Below are 25,193 nucleotides of genomic sequence, written 5' to 3' on the forward strand. Positions count from 1 at the left end.
CTGATAAAAATGGTACCTGACTTATGTGGGTAGGCCTAATGCCTGTGATAGAAAACGAGCCAAAGCACAACATGGATGCATCATATTTTTCCTGTGAGAATGACCCTTTTTTCCACGGTGGTTAGCTGTTGACTTTGTACCATAGCTCAGCCCACAACTAGGGAAACCTAGCAAACCTGTACATTTTTTAAATCTCGTCACCTAGGGGTATCCAGGGTGTGGTGACTAGTGTAGCTATCACCAGGTTGTATACCCAGGAAGATTCTGGAATCTGCGGGGTGCCACAAACTCCCTTCCACCTGGCATTTCTCCAAGTTTCCCGATAAAAATGGTGCCTTTATTGTGTGGGTAGGCCTAGTGCCTGCGACAGGAAGTGGTCCTAAACTCATCATAAATACATCACAGTTTTCCACTCAAAACTGACCCTTTTTTTACAAAGTGGGTAACAGTGTAATTTAGGCCCTAGCTCAGCTGTCACCTCGGGAAACCTCACAAACTTGCAAATTTTGCAAATTACCAGGGTGGGGAGACTTGCATGGCTCTCGCCCGTTTTGCCCAGAATCCCTTGCAAACTTCAAACTTTGACTTAAAAAACACATTTTCCTCACATATCTGTGATGGAAAGTTCCAGAATCTGCGGGGAGCCACAAACTTTCTTCCACCCTGCATTCACCTAAGTCTCCCCAAAAAAACGGTACCTCATTTGTGTGGGTAGGCCTAGTGCACACAACAGGAAACGGCCCAAAACACAACATGGACGCATCACATTTTTCCACTGAAAACTGACCCTAGCTCAGCTGGCATCTAGGGAAACCTAGCAAACCTGTACATTTTTAAAAACTAGACACCTAGAGATATCAAGGGTGGGGTTACTTGCATGGCTTTCATCAGGTTTTGTAACCGGAATCCCTGCCAAACCTCAAACTTTGACTTAAAAACACATTTTTTCTCAGGTTTCTGTTCTGAAATCTGCCGGGAGCGACAAACATCCTTCCACCCAGTATTTCCTTGTTTTTCCAGTGTGGGTAAATGTATATTTAGGACCCTAGTTCAACTAGCACCTAGGCAAACTTAGCAAACTTGAACATTTTTTTAAATTAGAAAAGCAGGGTAATCCAAAGTTGCATGACTTCAATAGCTCTCACCAGTTAATTTTACCCAGAATCCCTTTCAAATGTCAAACTTTGGTAGGAAACACATATTTTCCTCCCATTTCTGTGACAATAAGTTGTGGAATCTTTGAGGAGCCACAAATTTCCCACCACTCTGAATTACCACAGGTCTTCCAGTAAGAACGGTACCCCTCTTGTGTGGGTGGGCCAAGGTGCCACGACACAAAGGCCCTAAAGAACTACAATGAGAGATAAGGAATAGGGGTAGCTCTGTATTTGGGGCTGTTCTGTGGTGCCACCCATGCAAATCTACGGACTACAGACATTTTTTAAAGTTAGACAGAAACAGATCAAACCATTGTCAATGGGAGTCCCCTGGTAAGGGCTCCCCTTGAACTTAGTTTGAGCAATTCCTGTTGTGGGCACTTGGCCCAGCCACACCAGTGGGGGAACCGTTGTTATCGGCAGGAGTGGGGTTATGCAGAATGGTAGGATTCTTGTGGATTCTGGAATTTTAATCACCGAAATGGAAGAAAATGCATGATTTCTAGCAGAGTTTGGGGTTATCAGAGCATTGTGGGTAGTAAAACCTTGCGGGATCCATGCGGGGCACACCACTCTGGACTCCCCAGGTTGTCTAGTTTAAAAAAATGTCTGTGGTCTGTAGTTTTGCATGGGTGGCCTTACAGCATGGCCCCAAATACAGCAGCTCCCCTATTGCCTATTTCCCAATGTTCTGATTTAGGGCATTTTGTGTTGTGTCTCTTGGCCCACCCACACAAGTAGGGTACCATTCTTATCGGGAGATGTGTGAGAACTCAGGGTGGTTGGAAACATGTGGCTGTCAGCAGATTCCCAGTCTTTCCATCACAGAAATTTGAGGAAACTGTGTGTTTCTTTCCAATGTTTGGCTTTCCAAAGGCTTCTGGGTAAAATTACCTGGCGAGAGCCACACAAGCCACTAACCCCTGGACTCCCATGGTTGTTTAGTTTTCAAGGCCAGCCACAAAAGTTGTGTTCGGTTTTTATATGGAGACACATGTTAACACTGGTTGGTTAATAAAGAAGCTGGAGCCACATCAGATCCCCAATCTAGGAAGCACAGCTAACAAGTATATGTTAACAATCCAATAAAGTTCAAACAATGTCTTCCATACTTGATTCAGTTTATTCCATGAGTAATCCGTGTTTTCAACCATACATTTTCATACTCCAGTCTTTCCACAAGTTCAACAAGTGCCTATCTAGACGTGGGTGAGTATTTTGAAGGTTACTCTCTTCTCAACTGGGAGCCAGAGGAGGTCTTGCAGGTGTTGGGTGATGTGTTCTTGTCATGGGATTCCAAGGACGAGTCTGGCTGAGGTGTTCTGTATGGTCTAGAGCTTGCAGAGCAGGGTTTTGTTGATTCCGGCATAGAGGGTGTTTCCATAGTCCAGTCTGCTGTTTATGAGTGCATGGGTGACGGTCTTTCTGGATTCGAGGAGATCCAGTTGAAGGTCTTGCAAAGGTTGCGGAGAGTGGTGAAGCAGGTGGCGGCGACGGGGTTGATCAGTCGGGTCATGGTGAGGGAGGAGTCAAGTATGAATGCCGAGGTTCCGTGTGAGGGAGCTGCTGAGGGCGGTGGGCCACCAGGTGTTGTCCCATGCAGAGGGGGAGGGTCCGAGGATGAGGACTTCTGTCCTCTCCGAGTTGAGCTTCAGGCAGCTGCTGCTCATCCAGGATTCAACGTCCTCCATTCCTTCCAGGAAGCTGAGTCTGGTGGTGTTGGGTCCTTGGTGAGAGAGAGGATGAGCTTGGTGTCGTCGGCGTAGGATACTATTTTGAGTCCATGCTGTCTGACAATGGCAGCAAGGGGGGCCAAGTAGATGTTGAAGAGCGTGGAGTTCGGAGAGGAAGAGCATGAGTCTGATTCTTTGGGCATTGCCGGTGAGAAAGAAGTGGAGCCAGATGAGGGCGGCTCCATGTATGCCGGCGTCGTGGAGTCTGGCACTGAGAGTGAGGTGGGAGATGATGTCGAAGGCTGCAGAGAGGTCAAGCAGGATCAGGGCCGCGGTGTGGCCTTGGTGGAGGAGGGTGCGTATGTTGTCTGTGACAGCATGCAGGGCGGTCTCCGTCCTTTGGTTGCTGCAGAGTCCGGATTGGGAGGGGACGAAGATAGAGTTCTCTTCGATGAAGTTTGTTAGTTGGGCGTTGACGATTGTCTCGGTGACATTGGCCATGTAAGGGAGGAGAGAGATGGGTCAGTAGTTCTTGAGGCCAGTCGGATCTACTGAGGGCTTCTTGAGGAGGGGCTTGACTTCTGTGCATTTCCAGTTATCGGGGAAAGTGCCTGCTTCGAAGGTGACGTTGATGGTGCATCGTAGCTCAGGTGTTATGGCGGCGGCGGCTCTGTGGAAGATGTGCGGAGTGCAGGGGTCCTTGGGGACTACTGAGTGAATGCTTTCCTGGTCGATGCAGTGTCTTCGGTGGTTACTGGGGTCAAGGAGGAAATGGTAGGCTGGCTGTCGTTGCTAGGGGGAGGAATGGGTTGGGTGTCTGGAGTCTGTTTGTTGAAGTTGTCGTAGAGGGATATTATTTTCAGGGGAAAGTAGGAGGCGAGTTTGTTGCAAAGGTCCTGGGAGGGTGTGACATCCGTGGGTTTGGTGGGCGGCTTGGTGAATTCCTGTATGATGCTGAAGAGTTCCTTGGAGTTGCTGGCGTTGGTGTGGATTTTGTTTCGGATGAAGTTCCTTTTGGTGGATTTGATAAGTTGGTGGTATATCGTTATGGTGTTCTTGTAGGTGGTACAGTCTTCCTAGGTTTTGCTGTTTCTCCATTGCTCCTCGAGACGTCTGCAGGTGCGTCTGGATTCTTGGAGGTCGGCGGTGAACCAGGTGGCCTTCATGGGGCGCTGTCTATCGGGGTTGCGGAGGGGGGGAGCTTGTCTGCATAGTTAGTGATCCATCTTTGAAGTTCTTTGGCTGCGGAGCTGCCGTCTGTTGAAGTGTAGGGGGATCTTAGATGAGGGTTGAGTTGAGGTGCTCCTCGGCGACCTTGCTCCAGTTCCTTCGTAGAGGGCGTGGTGTAGATTTGGGGGCGGTGGCTTTGTCAAATGAGAAGTGTATGCAGAGGTAGTCCATCCATGGGGGGGTGCGTGGTGTGGCTGTGGATGTTGTTGCCTCCTGCGAAGATGGGGTGTGTCTTGCCTTGTGGGTGGGGGTGGTGACGAGAGTTTGGCGAGGTTGTCCAGGAGGATGGTGGACTTGGGCTTGCTGAGGTTGTTGAAGTGGAAGTTGAGGCCTCCGATGAGTATCGAGGCGATGGCGTGGGGCATGATGAGGTCAGCGATGGTATTGATGAACGCAGTTTGAGGTCTGGGGGGTCTGTAGGCGAGGGTGCAGTGTAGGTCGTTCTGGGGCTGGTCTCGATCTGGAAACGGAGTTCTTCAGTGGTGGATGTGGAGTCGCTCATGCTGGAGGTGGTGAGTAGGAGGGAGCTCATGTGTGCCATGGCGAGTCCTCCTCCTAGGCAGCTGGGGCGGTCCTTCCTCTGGATCTTTTATCCGTCTGAGATGGCGTGGCGCTGTCGGGCGGAGGTACGGTTGGTCCAGGTTTCCGTGAAGAAGGCACCGTCTGGAAAGAGGATGTCCCAGATCTCTACAGCATGTCTGTGCAGGGAGTGCACATTGAGGAGGATGCACGTCAGGACTTTGGGGGTGCTGGCGCCCGGCGTGAGGGCGGTGGCTGTGGGGGTGCGGAGGATAGTGAAGGTTTGTCGGCAGGAGAATTGGCCGTAGACAGCTGGCAGTTGTTGTTCCTTCCGGGGTTGAGTGCATGGAGGTCAGCTGAGTCTTAGCAGTGGGTGGTCAGAGAGCAAGGGTGCCTGGTGCTGGTCGCGGATGGGCGCAGACCGGCTTGCCTTTGGCATCCATGCAGCAGCTGCCATTAAATAGGAAAGAGGGGAGGGAAGCGCAGCTGGGAGGTGTGAGCAGGAACCGGCAAGGGGGGATGTGCCCTGGGTGCAGCTGCGGCGAGAAATTAGTGGCAAAATGGGCACAAACAACGGCACAGGTACAAGCAAAAAATGAAAACAGGCAAAATAAACAGAAAGACAGAAAATAACAATTACAATGGCACAATAACAAAAAGACAGATGGAAGCCAGAAAACAGGCACAAATGCATAGACAGACAACAGCAGACCAGCAGGAGAGCAGAGCTCTCCCACTGGACCACCAGGCATGAGGCGCAGGCAGGAGCCTGCAGGTGGAGGATGGCCTTGAGCACCTGCCATCTAAGAGAGGTGTATGGGGGCAGCGGCAGCAGCACAACAGCGGAGCTGCTGTGGCAGAGAGCAGAGTCCCTGACCAGGATTCTGGATAAATATGACAGCGAATAGCATTTATTGATAAGTTGATGTCATGTAACAATCATATTAATGTATTATTGCTGTTTACACGTGATTCTCATGTGATTCATTTCTACCGTAGTAATCCCTGTGGAAGGGCAGTTTGCTCAAAATTAATTTAGATTACCATCTCCACGCTGAATTAAAAGGAATTTTGAGCCTCTATTTGTCTTGGACTAAAGCCTAGATAGGCACTCGAAATTGTGCAAAGATTGTTTTACAAAAATGTATGGTTGAATACATGAGTTTACTCATGGGATAAACTGGATCAAGTATGGAAGACATTTTTCTAACTTTATACGATTGTTAACATATACTTGTTAGCAATGCATCCTAGGTTAGGGGACCTGAAGAGGCTTCAGCTTTATTGATATATATTCACATACATGACGGAGCGCATTCCAGGGTGGCACGCCCTATATGCTGCCTTTAGCATTGCAAAACGTTTTGAAGAACATTTCATTTTAGTGTGCATTTTACCACATTATGTCAAACTGTTTTTATTTAATTTTTTTCAAGGGAAACAAAGCCTTGTAGGACACCAATCTATACGTTAGGTCAAGTATATTTCCAAGCTATGGAAAGTTCCGACATTCTCAATACAGAAAATCTGGCATAGATCGCTGTGAATATAAAGGCAATTGTGTACATTACATTTCAGCACATTTCCAGTCACTTGTTGCCCAGTACCCTTGATAGGGAAAAACAAATAAAACATCATCAGAAGAAATTATCCAAGTGGATTAAACCATTACAAAAGAACCTGAATGTCCGGAGTTAACAGCTGCAGATGGATAATGCCGTATTCGTGTCAGGGGAGAGAGGGGGGCACAAGAGGCCTTCCAACAAGAATGGTCACATCTACAGAGTGTACTGCTGGATTCCAGGGTGGAGCAGTCAAGCAAGGTCTGGCTAAGTACAGAAAAGGTGGAGTGCTCACAGTCAGGCTGACAGGAGAACAGTGGAAGCCCCTCCTAGAGATGTCATACTAAGGGGTCCCATATGTAGTCAAAGCTCTTCCGTGTATCGGCTACAATATCTGTCATAAGTTCCAAAGCCTAGTGCTTGCCACAGCCTAGCATAGCATTGAAAGGGTGTAGGGGGCTCCGACTTGTTCAGCCAGGGCCGTCTTGGCGGCTCCCAGACAGAGCCACATAATGGGGCTATCACCCATTATTTTTCGTTTCAGAGCAGGGTGTCGTAGGCCTAGCAGCATGTGTTCCGGGCTCTCAGAGATCGGATAGTCCAAAATCTCTTTAATCCACAAGAGAATCTCCTTCCAAAAAGATTGAATGGAGGGGCAATCCCACCAGATGTGGCGCAAACTTCCCAACAACCCACAGCCTCTCCAATATCTATCAGTGGTAACAGGGTATATTGTAGGGAGTTTCTCGGGATACAGGTACCAATCGTATAAAATCTTACAATGCGCTGCACTCAGGCTCATAGAGCAATTATACCTAGTGATATGGGTATAAAGTGTTGCCCAATGTGTGAGAAGTTGGCCTGGTATATGCTGTCCACTAGTTAAAGTGGGCACCTTGTACTAGTCCAAACAACCCTTATGGTGATCAGGTTAAAGATAACCTTTATGAAAGCTATCCTAGTGGTAGCTATGGAGAGAAGCCTTCAGGCTAAGTCTTGAAGGAATGTAAAGCAGCTTGTTTTACCAGATCAGAACCTCCTAAGTGACCAAATGAAAGGAGAACCACACAAGTGTTATATAAAATATATGTGTAGGAGAGTAGGGTCTGCTATCCTATGGTCACCCCAAATTTTTGCTTTTTGCTTCACTGGTTTTTGACATATTGAGGCTGTGGGCCTGCCAATCAGACCCCCAGCCTGCTGTTCTCTCTACTAAATTTACACTATGCACCATAGGTGCATAACCAATTGGAAGTGGATCACCCTGTGAGCCCCTGTACCAGTGTACACTAGGTACCCAGGGCATTGGTGTATCTAAGGCCTACCAGGGGCTGAAGCATGTATTGTGCCACCCCTGGCCTGGCCTAACAAATTTGACACAACTGGCTGATCACTCAGCTGGGGTAAGTTGGTGTAACCACCTCTTACTTAGGTGTAGTATACCTATACCTAACCTTAAATGGGACACATGTTAACCTATAAGTCACTCCTATGGCAGGCCTTGACAATCCTGAAGGCAGAGTGCTTGGTTCCATGTGAGATGGTGCTCTGGCATGAGCTGAGCCTGTCTGCAGTGGTCGGAACAACTTCCTTCTACTGTTTCCAGATATCGTCATACCATATACTCTTAAGTGCATTATGAACCTCGCGGTTAAATGCTATCTTTGGTTTGGCTTTATCAAAACATGTCGAGTAAGGTGTCATACGAATTGGAATACTAACCCCTCGCCAATTCTGGCGACGGGGTTAGCATTCCACCCTTCTAGAGGGACACGACATGTACAGTACCTGAAACCCGGGTAAAATCAGACATAGCCTCAGCTCCACAAAATGGATGCTGCCACCACAGACACAAGTCTGCCCTCCTGCTGCTGGGAGTCCTTCCAGCTTGGGAGGTGTGGACAAAGGGTTTCCTGCCAGGGGAGGTGCGTGCACCACCCCAGACAGGATTTTGTGTATTGGTCAGGTAGGGCTTGAAAGGAACCAGACATGCCTGAGGCTCACAAGGAGCCTCGGTGCATATGCCAGTTCAAACCGGTCCTGGGGCACACCAGCCCTGGACCTGGGGCGAGCTGGACAAAGGATTGGGGGTGTAACCACCCCCCTTCCTGGTCCCACCCTTAGGGAGGGACCTAGCAGGTAGTCCGGCCCCTAGAATCCGAATAAAGGTAGGAGCTGTGTCCTAAGACTTTAGACATCCTGCAATCAACTTAACTACAAGAAGACGGGAACTTCGACGCTCTGCCGCACAGAGGACTGAAGCCAATCTCCCCTGTGGTCAGGGAGTGACCACCTTGCTAACGCAAGCACCATCCAGCGAATCAACGTCTGCTTTGCCGCCACCTCCCGCCGGATCCCGAGCCCAGAGACTGACAAAACCTGGACCTCCAGACCTCTCACCGCCCGATCCACAGTCCCTGAAAAGAAGGAACCCGTGGAGGCACCGAGACACGTGGAGCCAGCCATCTTGAAAAGACCACGACAAGCTGCAAGCGCGACAACCGAGGCTCCCTCCAAGTTGTGCTTTGGGTCCTGAGAAGCCCAACACCCGAGCAGCATCTGCACCAAAGGTGAGCCCTCCAGCATCTCCACGATCTGCGTGGGGCCCCTCTGCATTTTGCCACTCGACGCGCCTAACCGGTTGCTGGCCCGTTGGCTAGTGGCCATCTTGGCGACGAACTTCAAGAACTACACCGCTGGTCTGGTTGCTCCAGACTGGCCCTTGCTCCCCTCCAAAGGAGCAGCCCCTCTGACCTTGCTGGTCAGAACCATCAGCTTATTTCGTTTTCCACAACAATTGCTTTTGCCAAGGCGGGTTTGCTTCGATCAAGTCGCCGACACCGCCGACAGCGAGAGCCTGCGTGGGACAGCTCGTGAACCGACTCCTGGACGTCGTCGACCTTCAGGGACCACGTGGCTGCAGAGACAAGCTGCACCTTTCCTCCTGTTTGCACCCGACATCGCCTGGTACCCACCTGATGCCACGCTGGTCACTGGCTAGTGACTGTGAACACTGTCCCCTCTGCTTACAGGTCTTCTACAACACCGATCCACCCTTGGATCCACCGCATCTCTTCTGGACCGACCGCCTGCAGCATCTTTGTCTTCAGGCTCCATTGAACAGATAGAAGAAACCCGACGCACTTCGAGACCTATGCACCCGCTTCCTGTGGGTGAGGTAAAGCTGGCACTCCGGTGCCCAAGTGTAGAGTAACATCTCTAGTGTCTGTGTTTCCAATCTTGAGTTCATAGTCCATCCGGAAGATCCTTTTTGCAGTAACTTTTACGCACCCATTGAAAACCTATAGGAGCACGCGTGTGACTATTTGCTCTGCACACGCAACCCGTGGACCTCCTGGTCACTAACTAAAGTTAGCTCCTTGTAGGCCCAGCGATTCTAGAGGCCCTAGGCCTTTTCCCTTTTCTGTTCGTGGTACTTATACCACTATTTTAGTATATGGTTTGAGTGGCCACCAGGGCCTATCCATATAAAGTGCAACTTCTGTGTATTCTAACGTATTCTTGTTTAACGATTTGTGCTCCTGTGCTCATAAAGAGTCTAGGGGTTACTTTGAGAAATAAATACATATATATTTTCAATATATATCTGTGTGGTGTCCTTTCATTGGTATAAAGGGGGGTTACATTTGGTAAAACAGCCTGCTTAACACGTTTCACGAGTTTAGCCTCAAAGACTGCTTAGCCTACGCTACCACTAGGGCAGCTGGTCCGAAAAGGTTGACTTACAACCACACCATAAGGGTTGCTAGGCATGGTACAAGGTGGTCACTTTAAGTAGTGAACATCATATACCAGGCCAACTTCTCACAATATGTATTAATTACTAAACACCCTCTGGTAATCTCTATACAAGATTAGAGCACAAAGCACACAATACTTAATCAATAGAACGGCAGTAAATAGCACAATACACAGTGGGCTCCAGAGGGAGACCGAACCATCTGCTAAAAAAATGGTATAACAACAACGACTTCACTAGACACAGTGCCTAGAGCACGTAGAATCGCTGGGACCCCAAGGAACCACCCAAAGGAGTGACACAAGGAGCCCACGGAGGACGGGTGCAGTGTAGGAACACAGACGTGAGCTCCGTTCAACTCTATGGGAAAGTCGCGGTTGGAAAATTACAGTTTAAGGACACTTCGGAGAGGACTTCAAGCAAACCCTTTGGAACATAGAAGGTTCTAAGGCCAGCACCTTTCTGAGTACTGAAGTACCCATGTTACCTATCCCAGACGAGCCGGGTGCATAGGGGTCAAGTGGTGTCGGAAACCCTCATCGTTTTCAATGGCGTGATGCGGGAAAGTGCTGCTGCCGGGAAGATGAAAAATGTCCGGTGGAATCCAAGCCTGGATCTGAGGTGAGAAGAACCTGAAAGCAGAGGGGACAGAGTCTGGGTCACTTCAGGGTGACCAGGGGCTCGAAAGACGAATGCCCACCGATGTCGGGTGCTTCAGGTGTGAAGATAGGATGCTTGACTCTACAGCCACAGGGACCAGGAGACGTCATCGATGACCAAAGTCCGGGGGTGAGCTGTCCCACGAAGGATGTCGAGTGCTGAGGGTCAGTGTCTGGATTGAACACCAACAAGCCTTGGCAAAGGCAATCCACGCGGGCAGAGGAAACTAGTTACGGTGAGGATCAGCAAGGTCCTGGGGACTCTCCAAGCTATGGGGAGTCAGAGCACGTCTGGAGGAACCAGGGAAGCCCAAGGAAATTTAAAGTGACCCTCGCTAGGACCCATAGGCCAACGGACCAGGGATCGCAAAGGGACCTCGAGCTGAATCACGAAGTACCAGTCCACGGAGCACTCGTAGTGTGGAGGCCGGAAATCTTCGGTGGAAATACTGCTTGGGGTCGGGACTACACGTAGTCCAAAGCACAGCCTCAGGGATTGCCAAAAAGCATATTCTGCTGCAAAAGTACACAGTGCACAGGGGTTCGGGTTGCACGAGAGAGCAGATCGACCTCAGAGACGCTCAGGAACCCACCTCCTGTGTTGCAGAAATCTTCAGAGTCCTCAGGAGCTCGGGAGATGCAAACCGGTCAGATGCGTTTAGGTGCCTGCTGCTGCAGGGGAGTAACCCCTTTACTCCAATGGAGATTCTTCTGTCGTCCAGCAAAGTGTAGACCGTCGAAGTACTTGGTTTCTGCTTGCAGAGTTTAGTCCAGGTAAAATCTAAAGTCTTGTAGTCAGGTTTCCTACTTTATACCCAAGGAAGGGGTTGGACTAACTCTGGGGACCCACCTAGGGGAGGGTCAGGACAGAGGCGTGGCAACACCCATGTCCTTTGTCCAGTTTCGCGCCAGAGCAGGAGCAAATGGCTCCTGCAACCGATTTGAGCTGGACTATTCACAGGGACACCAAATGTGCCCCCAGTACAGACTTTATGGCACTCTAAGAGTGCACCCACCCAGCCCCAATACACTAAAGCCTGCCTGGGAGGTGGCCACACCTCCCTGTGACAGGAAACCTATTGTTAGGCCTTCCTCTGCTTGAGTTTACCTCAGCAGCAGGAGGGCAGACCCGTGTCTGTGACTGGCAGCATCCTTTTTTTGATGCCCTGGTCGAGAAAGCTAGTACCGGGTGTACCGGTGTTTCACATAAGTCCCTCTAGAAGAGTGGATTCATACCTCCACCGCCAGTTACTGGCGGGGAGGTATGATTCCAAGGTGTTTGACACTAAACACAACCTGTTTCTAAGCAGCCGTTTTAAATTTAGCATTTACCGCGAGGTTATAATGCACTTAAATATATATGGTTGGCTGCATCCCAGACAACCCCAGAAAATAGGTTCCGAAGGCTGCAGAGGGGCTCTGCTCATGCAGGGGCACCCTCTCACACAAAACCCAGCACCCTGCCTTCAGTATTGATAAGGCCTGCCATAGGGTGCAGTGATATAGAATAGATATAGTGAACCTATATCTAAGTAAGGGGTGCATGCACCACCTTACACAGGCTGCAGTAGAAGACCTGTGGTGTCATTTTGAATGGTCTCTCAGGGGTGGCACAATACATGCTTCAGCCCCTGGGAGGCCTCTGGGGTACCTATGCCCTGGGTACATGGTGTACCATATACTAGGGACCGATAAGGATACCTCAGTATCCAATCTGGAGTGTACCTAAAGTACATGCAATTAATTTAGAGGAGAAAGCAGATAGTCTGGGGTCCTGAATAGCAGGATCCCAGTCAGTCAAGTCAAAAACAGTGATACATCAGCAAAAAGTGGGGGTAACTATAAGAAGCAGATCCTACTCTCCTACACAACCCCCCACCCCAAACGTAGGGACATTAAACTAACCTTGTCAGTTGAGTCTTCATGTTCTAAGTGGAAATATCTTGAGAGTCCATCTGCATTTGCATGGTTACTCCCAGGTCTATGTTCCACGGTATAGTCCATCACCTGTAGGGAAATGGACCATCTCAAAAGTTTGGGGTGTTCACCCTTCATCTGTTTTAGCCATAAGAGGGGCTTATGGTCAGTCTGAACAATGAAGTGAGTGCTAAACAAGTATGACCTCACCTTCTTCAAGGCCCAAACCACAGCAAAGGCTTCCCTCTCAATAGCTGACCAACGTTTCTCTCTGGGGGTCAGCCTTCTGCTAATAAAAGCTACTGGCTGATCCTGACCCTCTTCATTCAGTTGTGAGAACACAGCCCCTACCCCCAACTCAGATGCATCAGTTTGAACAATGAATTGTTTGGAAGAGTCAGGACTTTGCAGAATGGGAGCAGTGTACATGGCCTTCTTTAGGTCATCAAATGCTTTTGCCATCTAACTGTCCACTGAACTTTCTTAGGCATTCTTTTGGAAGTTAAATCATTCAAAGGGGTCACTATAGATCCATATCCTTTGACAAACCTCCTGTAATACCCAGTCAGGCACAAGAAAGCTCTGACCTGAGTTTGGGTAGTTGGAGCAACCCAGTCCATGATGGTCTGGATTTTGCTCTGCAAGGGTTGAACCTGACCTCCACCCACAAGGTGGCCTAGGTATACAACCTTACTCTGCCCTATCTGGCACTTAGTGGCCTTGAGAGTGAGGCCTGCTTTTTGCAGAGCCCCTAAAACATTTCTCAGGTGGACCAGGTGATCCTCCCAGGTGGAGCTAAAGAGAGCAATATTATCTAGATAAGCTGCACTATAGGCTTCCCGGCCTCTAAGAACTTTCTTCACCAACATTTGCAAAGTGGCAGATGCATTCTTCAAGCCATAGGGCATCACCACAAATTGGTAGTGCCCACTAGGGGTTGAGAATGATGTTTTTGGCTTTGCATCCTCAGCTAATCTGATTTGCCAGTAGCCAACTATCAGGTCAAATGTACTCAGAAACTTGGCTGAGGCCAAAGTATCTATACATTCATCTGCCCTGGGTATTGGATGGGCATTAGTCCTAGTGACTCTATTGAGACCCCTGTAGTCAACATAGAACCTCATCTCTCTCTTACCACCCTGGGTGTGAGGGTTTGGTACCAAGACTACTAGACTAGCCCAAGGGCTATCTGAGGGTTTAATTACTCCCAGTTCCAACATTTTCTGGACGTCAGTTCTTATACAGTCCCTGACATGGTCAGGTTGCCTGTAAATCTTATTTTAAACAGGCAGACTGTCACCTGTGTCCACTTCATGAGTGCACCAGGTAGTCTGACTTGGAGTCAGTGAAAACATATGTCTGAACTGATTCAGGACTTGCCTACAATCAGTTTGCTGCTGGTCAGGGAGGCTGCCTGCCAAGGCTACACCATCAACTGAACCATCATCAGGGTTCTGTGAGAGCAGGTCAGGGAGTGGATCACTCTCTTCCTCCTGTCCCTCGTCAGTAGCCATGCGCAAGCCCATGTCTGCCCTGTCAACATATGGTTTTACATATAAACAATCAATGTAGGAAGTTAAGAGGTAGAGCTCCAAGAGCACTAAGAGGTGGATGCGTCCTCCTGAAGTCAGTATATAGAAAACAAGAGGGATCCACCCCAGAGCGCATGTGTAACCATGAATAACCAGATCAAGTGTGTTTTCCTACAGTGGTGGGAAGCACACAGCTTTGTTAAAATACCCCTCACACAACAAAAGGGCCCTTGGTGTCATGCTTCATCATAGGGGTCTTCCCGCCCCGCTACGGGACGGGGCGTGCTACAACCTACGTTAGGCTGGTGTTATTAAAAATGGGGAATGTGATGGAGACAGCGTGCCATAATGAGCAGTGTCTCCTTTGTCGTCAACATGTCAATGGAGCCGCGGGAAGGCATCGACCAGGAGAGGCAGTGATCTTGGTGTATGTTTGACTACAGACACTCCTTCCCACCCCGTTCAGAGGCTCATGGAGCAATTTCCTTTAAGAAAAACAAATCAGTCTAATAACATACTTACTGAGGTATTATATACAGTGCATGCATAACTAGGGACTTGCACTTCATATAGTATTACCTCTTGTACATACGTTCTTTAATTTTACCTATTTTACTATTTTCGAGTGTAGAAGGGATCCTTTTGGACCTACACATAGTTTTGTTTAAAAAAATCAGTGCTCCCACATAACCGTAGGTTGTAGCACGCCCCGTCCCGCAGCGGGGCGGGAAGACCCCTATGATGAAGCATGAGTCCTAGGGCCCTTTTGGTGTGTGAAGGGTATTTTTACAAAGCTGTGTGCTTCCCACCACTGTAGGAAAACACACTTGATCTGGTTATTCACGGTTACACATTCGCTCTGGGGTGGATAACATATGGTTTGAGCCTGTTCACATGGAGCACCCTATGGGGGCTCCTGTGAGTTCCAAGGACCACCAGGTAGGTAACCTCTCCTTTTTGCTCTTTGATTGTATGAGGGCCACTCCACTTGTCTTGGAGCGCTGCTGGAGCCACAGGCTCCAACACCCAAACTTTCTGTCCTGGCTGATAAACAGTGAAAACAGCCTTTTGGTCATGCCAGGCATTTTGCAATTCCTGGCTAGCCTCAAGGTTCTTGGATGCCTTCGTCATGTATTGTCTAAACTGGGGTGGCATGGTGAGCACAAGAATGATGGATTTAACCCAGATCTGTTGACTGGGGGTGAATGTTTTGATTTGTTCTGCATTCTGTCCATAAATTGTGTGTCTTTTGCCTTCTTCATGTACTCAGCACATCCTGGAGCGGAGACCAAGTACATAGTCCACAATATCCTGTTTAGGGGGTTTGAGAGGTAACTCCTATCCCTCCTTTACTAGACATAAAGGATCCCTAACTGGGTGTCCCAACAGAAGTTCAAAAGGGCTGTAACCAACCCCTTCTGAGGAACCTCTCTGTGGGCAAAGAGAGGGCAGGGCAAAAGGATGTCCCATCTACGTATGAGCTTTTCAGGGAGACCTTTGATCATGCCTTTGAAGGTTTTGTTGAAACTCTCAACTAACCCATTGTATTGTGGGTGATAAGGGGTGGTACATTTGTAATTTACTCCACACTCCTTCCACATAGCAGTCAAGTACCAGACATAAAGTTTGCATCTCTGTCTGATACTACCTCCTTAGGAAACCCCACTCTGGAAAATATTCCCAGGAGGGCCCTAGCCACAACAGGAGCTGTGGTAGTCCTAAGTGGAATTGCTTCTGGATACCTAGTGGCATGGTCCACCACCACTAGTATAAATCTGCCCAGATGCAGTTTGAGGATCCATGGAACCAACAATGTCAATTCCCGCCCTCTCAAAGGGAACCCCCACCACAGGTAGTGGTATCAGGGGGTCTTTGTAGTGCCACCTGCCTTACCACTGGCTTGGCAAGTGACACAGGAATGACAAAACTCCTTTGTGCCCTCTGACATATGAGGCCAATGAAAGTGAGGAACAAGTCTGTCCCAGGTTTTGGTTTGGCCTAAGTGTCCTGCTAATGGGATATCATGTGCCAGTGTCAATAGGAAGCCCCTAAATGTCAGAGGTATAACCAACCTCCTGGTGGCACCAGGTTTGGTGTCTCTACCCTCTGTGAGTATAAGTGTCCTTCATCCCAGTGGATCCTGTGAGACCCACTGGCACTCCCAGCAACCTCAGCAGCAGCTTGCTGTCTGAGGAGTTCAAGAGAGGGGCAGCTCAGTTGCTCCTGGCTCAGATGAACTCAACCTGATCAGGTTCAAGTTCCTCTGAGACAGTTCCTTCTTCAGGACTAAGATCATCTCCCTCAAGAGACTGATCTGTATTCTGAGGCAGGGGAGAAGACAACGCCTTACCCCTACTGCTCCTTCTCTTGGAAGGCACCTGGTCCATTATTCCAGGATCCAGGGCCTTTTCAGTGGAATACATTTTTGCCTGTGACCTAGTCATGGCAAACACATCTGCAGGGATGCCCAGTATTTCTGCATGTATCCTGAGTTCTACTTCAGCCCATGCTGAAGTTTCCAAATCATTGCCCAATAAGCATTCAACAGGAAGGTCTGCACTTACCACAACCTTCTTAGGGCCAGTTACCCCTCCCCAGGTGAAATTCTCAACTGCTAAGGAATGGTCTGTCCTGACAATGCTTGCATTGGTCACTTGGTACATCTCACCAGGTATGATTTGTTCAGGGGCCACAAGATCTTTTATCACCATTGTGACACTTGCACCTGTGTCCCTGAATGCCATAACCTCCTTACCATTGATCAAAGGCTGCTGTCTGTATTTGCCCAGATTACTAGAACTGACAAATAAGAAGGCACTATCCGTGCCTCCATCACAGACTAACACAGCGTGAGTTGAAACTCTGACTAGGCCAGAATCCATCTCAGATCCCAGGGTTAACCCTACCGCACCCTTATTCCGTGTACCACCACTTTGAGCCGAACTAGGGGGAACAGTTGCTTTAGGGGCAGTGGTGGTTGGAGTTGATTCCTTGGCCTTTGGACAATCAGCATCCTTTGTCCAATGGGTCTTATCCTTACAGATATAGCACTAAGGTTTATTTTTGCCTTTACCCTTGTTTGATTGTGACTCCCCCTAGATGAAGACTTATGGGGCCCTTGTGAAGACTTCTGGTCTTTACCCTTCTCCCCACCCTTATCTGAGATTTTAGAATCTTGCTTCTTAGAGTCACTATCTTGGTTCTGAGCTTTCTACTTCACCCTGGTTCTGACCCATTTGTCTGCCTTCTTTCCCAATTCTTGGGGAGAGGTCAGATAAGAGTCCAACAGGTACTGAGTCAACAACTGATTTTGACAATTATTAAGGATCTACTCCCTCATAATTAAATTGTACAATCCTTTAAAACCACACACTTTACTGCCACGTAACCAGCCTTCTAGAGCCTTAGTAGCACACTCTTCAAAGTCAACCCAGTCCTGGGTCTGTGTCTTCTGGGTGTCTCTGAACTTAATCCTGTACTGTTCAGTGGTTAAGCCAAACCCATCTATGAGAACACTTTCCAGGACATTGTCAGCATCCTCTTCTCTTACAGTGAGGAGCTTATCTCTACCTTTGTCAGCAAAGGAGAGCCACAAGATAGCTGCCCACTGTTCTAGAGGGACCCTCTGTACTTTACAGGCCCTCTCTGTAGGAAGGTGGAATCTGACTGCATGGTTACCCCCACTTTTTTTCCTGGTGTTTTTCTGGTCTTTGACTACTCTGACTGGGATTCTGCTAATCAGGACCCCAGTTTGTCTGCTTTCTCCCTAAATTGGTTGTGCATGTACTTTACGTACACTCCAGATTGGATACTGGGGTACACTTATCAGTCCCCAGTATATGGTACACCATGTACCCAGGGCATAGGTACCCCAGAGGCCTCCCAGGGGCTGCAGCATGTATTATGCCACCTCTAAGAGACCAGTCAAACTGACACCACAGGTCTGCTACTGCCGCCAGTGTAACGTGGTGCATGCACCCCTTACTTAGATATAGGTTCACTATATCTATTCTAAATCACTGCACATATAAACCTATCAGTCACCCCTATGGCTGGCCTTATCAATCCTGAAGGCAGGGTGCTGGGTTTTATGTGAAAGGGACGACTGAAGAATCTCCCTTGGAGTAAAGGAGTTACTCCTCTGCAGCAGCAGGCACCTTAATGCAACTGACCGGTTTGCATCTCCCGAGCTCCTGAGGACTCCGAAGATTTCTGCAACACAGGAGGAGGGTTCCCGAGGTCTCTGAGACGTTAGGTCCCTCTACCACATGTGAAACATTATTGCCCTTATCTAGAGCGGTTTTGCTCAGTCTAATACTGATCCCGGTCTCAAAGAGTGAGTGAGTTTGTAAATTCAGAGCTACCAGATTGTCTACAATGTATTTAGAGTAAAAGGTTGGCTTTAGATTGTCCATATTTCCTAATTCTTGGTGGAAACGATCAACTTTTATTATGTCTGATCTTACCACAGAGAGGCATTGGCGCTTAGTTCTAATCCAGTTTATCACTTTATTTTTGAGCGTGTCCTCATTTTCTCAAAGCCCTTGCTTTAGCCTAGGGACATTCGTCATGAAGACGTTATAGATGTTCATTTTGGGCTTATTTGGATAATGAGTTGTAGATCAAAGTTTTGGTGTCTGCTGGGACCTATGCCCCCCCATCCTAGTCCTAGGTTTTTCCGTGGTCCTTCGTATCTTGCATAGTTGTGGTATGAGCATTTGAAGACATTGCATTGAAGCCCTCCTGTGTGATGAAAGGAGGCATTCTAGGTCTTGAACTTGTGTACTCCAATCGATTGCCTAGCATAGATAGGGGGGAATTTGTGCTAGACTCATAGTTGTTATGACTTGTAGGCATCCTAGGAATAGGGGAGCTGGCTAGTAGGGCGATCAACCTGAAGGGTCTAGTTCTGGGTACAATATGATGTCCTATTCTGATTTTTACTATTATTTTGTGAAATCTCTGGCACAATGGAATTAGTTCGCAGTGCAGAAGCCCCAATTACCTTTTTAAGTGCCAGGACCTCATCTTGTAATGCGTTTAATTTTTGTAGTAATTCTACCATGGAAGCATGGATGTCAATGCTATCGGTATGGGTCCCAGCCTCCCTGCGACTACTAATCTGTGGGTTGTTATATTGGGCCCGTTTTACTTGTCCTTGTTGGTCTTGTTCTTTCAGAGTTGCCAATGGTGAGTATCTATTAGAGCAATCCACCAATATGATCTCGCCATTTGTCAACCTGGTTTGGTCAGAGGTTGATACACCAAGATTAGTGGGGGTGATTCGAGCTGGTTTACTCATCACGTACTTTGTGGGAGGAGTTAAGATTTGTGTAGTTGTCTCACAGTGTACAATAACACTGGGAGTAGTTGTAGGCTTTTCCTGTCTTCTAAAATATGAGACGATCTTTTTTGTACCATTATTTGTTTTATCCTTCCCATTAGGTAATATTGTCTCGACCTCCTCTTATAGGTCATCAATTGCAGCTAAAGTACAATTGTCTACTGCTGATTGCGCTGATTTATTGGTCTTTTGAACCTTCTTCCTGCCTGCAACAACCTCTACAGCCATCCTTCTCCCCATTTCCTAGGAATAATACAATAAATTCCTAGGTATTTGTGGTCTAGTATTAGGTTTGAGACAAAAGAGGGAGGTAAAGGCGGCGACTATTTAACTGTCGGTATGTGGTCAATGAAAGTATTTTAAACCAGGTAGACCCTTAAAAGCATAATCGACCCACCAGACATTCAAACTGCTCCACACACCAAGAGGTAAAACCAGCAATTATGTCAGTACTTCAACGAGTAGCCTTGCAACAATATAATTTTGCTAAAAAGAAAGAAAGAAAGAAAGGAGAAAAAAAGGAATTAGAAGAGAAGGAAAGACCAGCATGTAAAAGACGTTATAATCAAAGTCTCCATTTCTATCAAGTCCCCTTCTAATGAGAGCAACAATCATGGGACTTCCCTACGGACAGTGTAAAAAGATGATTCTATTTATTGGATCAAAGTCTCACGGCCAGCACCCTTAAGTTCCCTTAAGTTCCAGAAGCAGGATTTGACATGGAGGACAACTTATAGCTAGGTACAGTACCTTGGTTGTGGCCAGTTCCAAGCCAAGTGGCAGGTGGTGGGAGAAAAGAGTAGATCAAATCAGCGAGGTTCTACCGGCAGAGCTGCAGTGCAAAGTCAGGGCTAAGGGGGTGAGGCAGCGCTTTTAAGCTTGATGCAAGCGCCTCCCCTCACCTGCGGCAGCGGAAGAAGAGTCAAGTTGCACCCTGGGACTAGTAGTCCCACCAGGGTGATTGGCGACCCAGCAGGATTCAGTGCGGCAGGCAGAAGGCGGAAGATGCACCCTGGGACTGGAGTCTGAAGTCCCACCAGCGTGTTTAAACAGGATGGTAGATGCCCCCAACAACGGCTCGACCGTGCCCCAGCCAAAGCAGCGTCCCCAACATTTGGTGGATTTACTAGTTAAGTATAGGAAGTCCATATTTTTGTTATCATGTTTAATTTCCGATAGTTTTGTGTTTCGATATTGCATGCAACAATATTATGTCAATGATCCCACAAGCAGACACTTTGCCCCCTCCAGCGCTGTTGCTGATTTCGTGATCAGTGCTCGGAACAGAGTTAAGCCCTCTGACCACGGATCAGTTTCATTTTCAATCAAAGAGAAAATCATTCTGGCGTAAGCACCGGAATAATTTTCTCTGGGGATGTCAAGGACAGGTTCATGTCTTTCATTTTCCAGAGGGCATGCGTAGGACTGACCATTCTCCATATTAAAGTGATTAACGTAGTGCTCCGTTCAGACTTTTAATACCTCCTACACTGGCTGCACCTCATCTAGGCCTAGATATGCAACCCCTAGCTGAAGCTTACCCCCACCAAAACATTAATCTTGCTATTTTCCAACAACAACAGGCTACAATTAGTCCACATCTGCATGAATTACATGAACCCAGTCGAATTTAAATCCCATCTTTAATCGGATGCCAAGTCGCTAGTATTTATCCTGGACTCTGGTCCCACCATTAAGGAACACACTGCCATCAAAATTAAGGCAGCATGCTACGAGCTCCCACTACTTGAGGAAATAAAACCATTGCTCCCGGAAATTAATTTCTGAACTATCCTTCAAGCCGTAGTACTCTCATATTTGCATTATGGCATTGCCCTGTTTTGAGAGTTAGTTGTGTAATTATATGAATATGATTGGAAAAGAACTAGCATATATCTAATCCACTTACGTTAGTCTAACTACAGGAACATAAGGCATTTCTTTGTGGTCTCAAAAACGTTTCAAAGTATAGGGATTTCCAAAGAGACATGGCTTAGAAATTTACTAGAGCATGACGTTTTTGGTGTTTTGCTTCCTGTAATATCCCATGAGGGGTGCTTTGGCTGATGCTGTGTTGGTTCCTTAGATATTCCGTCTTGTAAAATACTTTCAATTTTTTGGATGAACATATATTATTTATCAGCCTGTAGGAGCATGCCTGCTGATTGAAAGGCCAAGGTTTAATAGGCATGATCCTCCGAATTCCTTCTAACCAATCCATACAGTTATCAGGGTTTGTTCTGCCACCACATACATCCTAATAAATGAGTAAATAAGATAGCTGTTAGTCACCATATTTATAGATGTGCCTACTGTAGTATGTACAGAGATTTTGTAGTATATGGAAGTGGTTCCAATGTAGCAGCTGTACCAAAGCACACTATTTCAGATTGGATTGTGGGGTGCATCAAAGAGTGATGGAGGCAGCTAATAAGACTCCCTCTGAATGAGTAATTGCATATTGCCTCAGGGGTTCAGTGGCTACTGCTACATTTGTGAGATTTTTTACGTTTGCAGTAGAGGTAAATGCTGCCACTTGGTCTTCTTTTAGCTCATTTGCAAAATATTGTTGCCTGGAGTTATATACTAGGTTGGATGTTTTGTTTGATAGGTCAGTGGTTAATGAATACTTTGAGTATTTTCTGTTGTTCCTCGACATCTATTATCCCTCCATTCACATTTTTAGTAATAAGGGGAACCTTTAAAAGATAAAGACTGCAGTGAGAACATTATCCATTAGAAAAAGTTAGCATCCTTAATGTTGGTTGTGATCGATACTGTGTTATATATCACAAGCCTCCCACCTTCTCTCATAGAACTCAGATCTTCTGGCTTCTGGCTAGAAGACTTCTAGGAACAAAAGGCCTTGGGTGAGGGTGGCACAGCTTATGCACTGGAGTGTTATCAAGTTTAGGCGTCTGGCAACATCGGTGTAACACCCTGCGATACGAGTTGAAACCTGTCACAGTGAATGCATGTACGTTTTTTCAGGATCCCACACTGCAGTTCGTAGTTAATCTGCAAATGGAAAAATATAAGAAATGTTACCTGTGGTCAAGAGGATGCTGCCTAACAAATGATCTATTAAACGTCTAAAATCATTCAAAATGTGTGAAACTTAACAGATAGATGTCCAGATATCCTCAGTTTCAAGTGGAAAAACAAAATATGAAAATAGTACTTTGGATGCAACATTTAGGGGCTGATTACAATGTCTGGTGGAGTTGCCTCAACCCGACATAGGTCAGCCATTAGGATGCGACCGAACACTGTTTGGTCAAATTCCTACATTTTACAATGGTAGCATGCATTTTGGCCGTAAACAGACCTGAATGCATGCTCCCATTGTAACATGGAAGGTGCAGTTCATCCCTGCACCATGTAGCAGGCACCTCAAGGTGCCTGCCACAGGGTGCAGGGATCAACAAGGGTCCACTATAGGTGGCCCCTCGGCTTCTAACCGGAGGCCGTGCACACAAAGGGGGCCCTGCTGGGGCCACCAAATGCGATTTCCGACACCCTGCCTGTGTCGGAAAGGCCGGCACAGAAAGGCTTCTGAAACCCGACATCGTAATCCCAAGACGGAAAGAGCCGCCCTTGGGATTACAGGCTGCATTCCGACTGGCCGACGGAATCTTTGAGCCAGTCGGAAGCCAGCCGGAATGACAGGTCGGATTCCTTTCCGACCGTCTCCATCATAATGAGGCGGTCGAAAAGGAATCCGACCGGCATATTACGATGCGCTTGCAAAGGCTCTGACCAAGGGTTGGAGCTTTTTATGACGGCATCGTAATTGGCCCCATAGCTGGTGCGCCTTTGCTTACCTGGGGTCTTGCTTTTCTCTTCAATTGACAAAGTCGGAGTAACTCAGCAAATTTCCGTCCATAATTGTTGTAAAATGTATTAAAAACATTAAAAGTATGTTGAAAAGCATTTAACGATCCACTGTCTTTACAAGATAAAATATTAAAACATTTTAATATAAGGAGGATTACATTCTGCTGGAGGACACTTTTCTTTAATTGAAATATGTAGTGGTGTAGAAATGAAAACCCAAATTAAAAGTTAATGTTACAGAAGAAACAAGATTTCCAGACATTGGTTTATATTAACTGCATTAAATGTGCATTATTCTGCAGGATGATATTGGAGTAACTAATAAAGTACGGAGCTGGGTGATCAATTACTACATGCATCTTTGGGAACGCTACAGAGGATGTGTTGTTGAGGGATTACTAGATGACTTGCCTTACTGCCTGTACTCCGAAGTTACCATGGCTTGCACAAGACCTGTTCTCAGCAAGGTAATACTAACCAGCATTAGCAGTACTGTGCATCTGAAAGCTAAATCCTTACTGTTTTGGAACAAAATACTAATTTAAACAAAGTTATGTGTGCACCCACATATCAGATCAACCCCAGCAGAAATATTCAAACCAGACAACATTGCACTGTGTAAGCAAACATAGAGAAGCAACCTGACCCTCTCCAATGACTTTTGGGGTGGGAGTTTGGAGGAGGCGATTATATCCTAAAAACAAACATTCAGTGACGGCTCCTCCGCAATGGCGGAGGAGCGTCGCCTCCTCAACCAGCACCCTCCAAACATGAAAAATAAAATAATAAAATGGGTTTTGAACCCCTTATATTATTGTTTTTTTTTCTTCTAAGTGTGCCAAACCTTGGGGGCGGGACCAGGGGGATGACAGGCACTGAGGGGGAGTGGTATGCACTGCCTTCAGTGTGCATGTGGGTTTGGCCATCTGTCTCAGGACGGCCAAACTGACATGCACACTGAAGCTGTCTCCAAGCTAAATTGTATTGCCCAGTTGGAGACAGCAGGCACAAGCTCCCTCTCTCACTGGGAGTGCGAATCATGGGCGTTCAGGCCAATCCTGATGCTGCTCTAATTTTTTGCTTAAACTGTTTATTTTCATTTTTCAATAATATATGTTACAATGCAAATGTATAACTTAAACAGTAGAATCAGTTGGAGTCAAATCACAGATTGTACATTGTATGAAGTCAGTGGATATACAAACATTGTCTTTGTCAGCTGTAAAAATATAGCAGGATAATATAAATTAACACAACCATTGTACATCAGTATTCAGAGCTATTCGCTGGATCACTACATCTCTAAAGTATGTCTGTACGTTACGAATCCACAAATGATCCTCCTAAGCATTGTTCTAAAGCCTCCTTCTGACACTGTCGTGAGGCTTCTTCTAGTAGATAAATTATTTGGACTGTAACCATAGATTGATTATCTTCCATTAACAGGGGGAAACAACCAACGGGGAGGAAGGGAGGTTGGAAGGGAAGTGGAAGGGAGCCTCATTTACCCCCACGTCCCCCCTATTCCGATTCATCTGCATCATTCACAATAGTAGGTTATGGCACACCAATCTATGGTACGTAAGTAGCATGTGCAGTGTTGTATATAATAACAACAAGTCATACCACAACTGATGTACATCTAAGTTAATCTGTGCCAGAAACATCCAGAGGGTCATCTGGGGCCAGTGCCACTTGTAATACCAACAAAATCACACCCAGGTTGTTAAAATGGAATATTTACGCAACCCTAGTGTGTCCCCTCTCAACAATGAGACCGCCTCAGCCTTGGCCCAATTTAACATAGAAGTGATCCATGCTGTAAGCGGGGGGGGTCCTCTGTTTTCCAGCAGCATGTAATAAGCCTTTTAGCCACCACCAGGCCCAGGTCTACAAATCCAGAGGTTGCCCTCTGTTCCTTCTTCCTAGGAAATATACCCATTATGCAAGCCTTCCATGTGTTCTGTAGTGGTCTATCCATGCTGATAGTCGATAAATCAATC

At 47.1% G+C, this 25,193-nt stretch overlaps 1 protein-coding gene across 1 annotated transcript in view; it reads left to right on the forward strand.

Moving 5' to 3' along the window:
* Positions 1–25,193, forward strand: part of LOC146811310 (cyclic nucleotide-gated cation channel-like) — a 215,616-nt gene that overhangs the window by 137,419 nt on the left and 53,004 nt on the right. The window contains exon 4 of the mRNA XM_085615054.1: positions 23,493–23,657. Coding sequence (XP_085471180.1) covers positions 23,493–23,657 — 165 coding nt within the window. The remainder of the gene's footprint in view (positions 1–23,492; positions 23,658–25,193) is intronic.

This window comes from Triturus cristatus, chromosome 7 (assembly GCF_964204655.1).
Source record: "Triturus cristatus chromosome 7, aTriCri1.1, whole genome shotgun sequence".
Taxonomy (NCBI): Eukaryota; Metazoa; Chordata; class Amphibia; order Caudata; family Salamandridae; genus Triturus; species Triturus cristatus.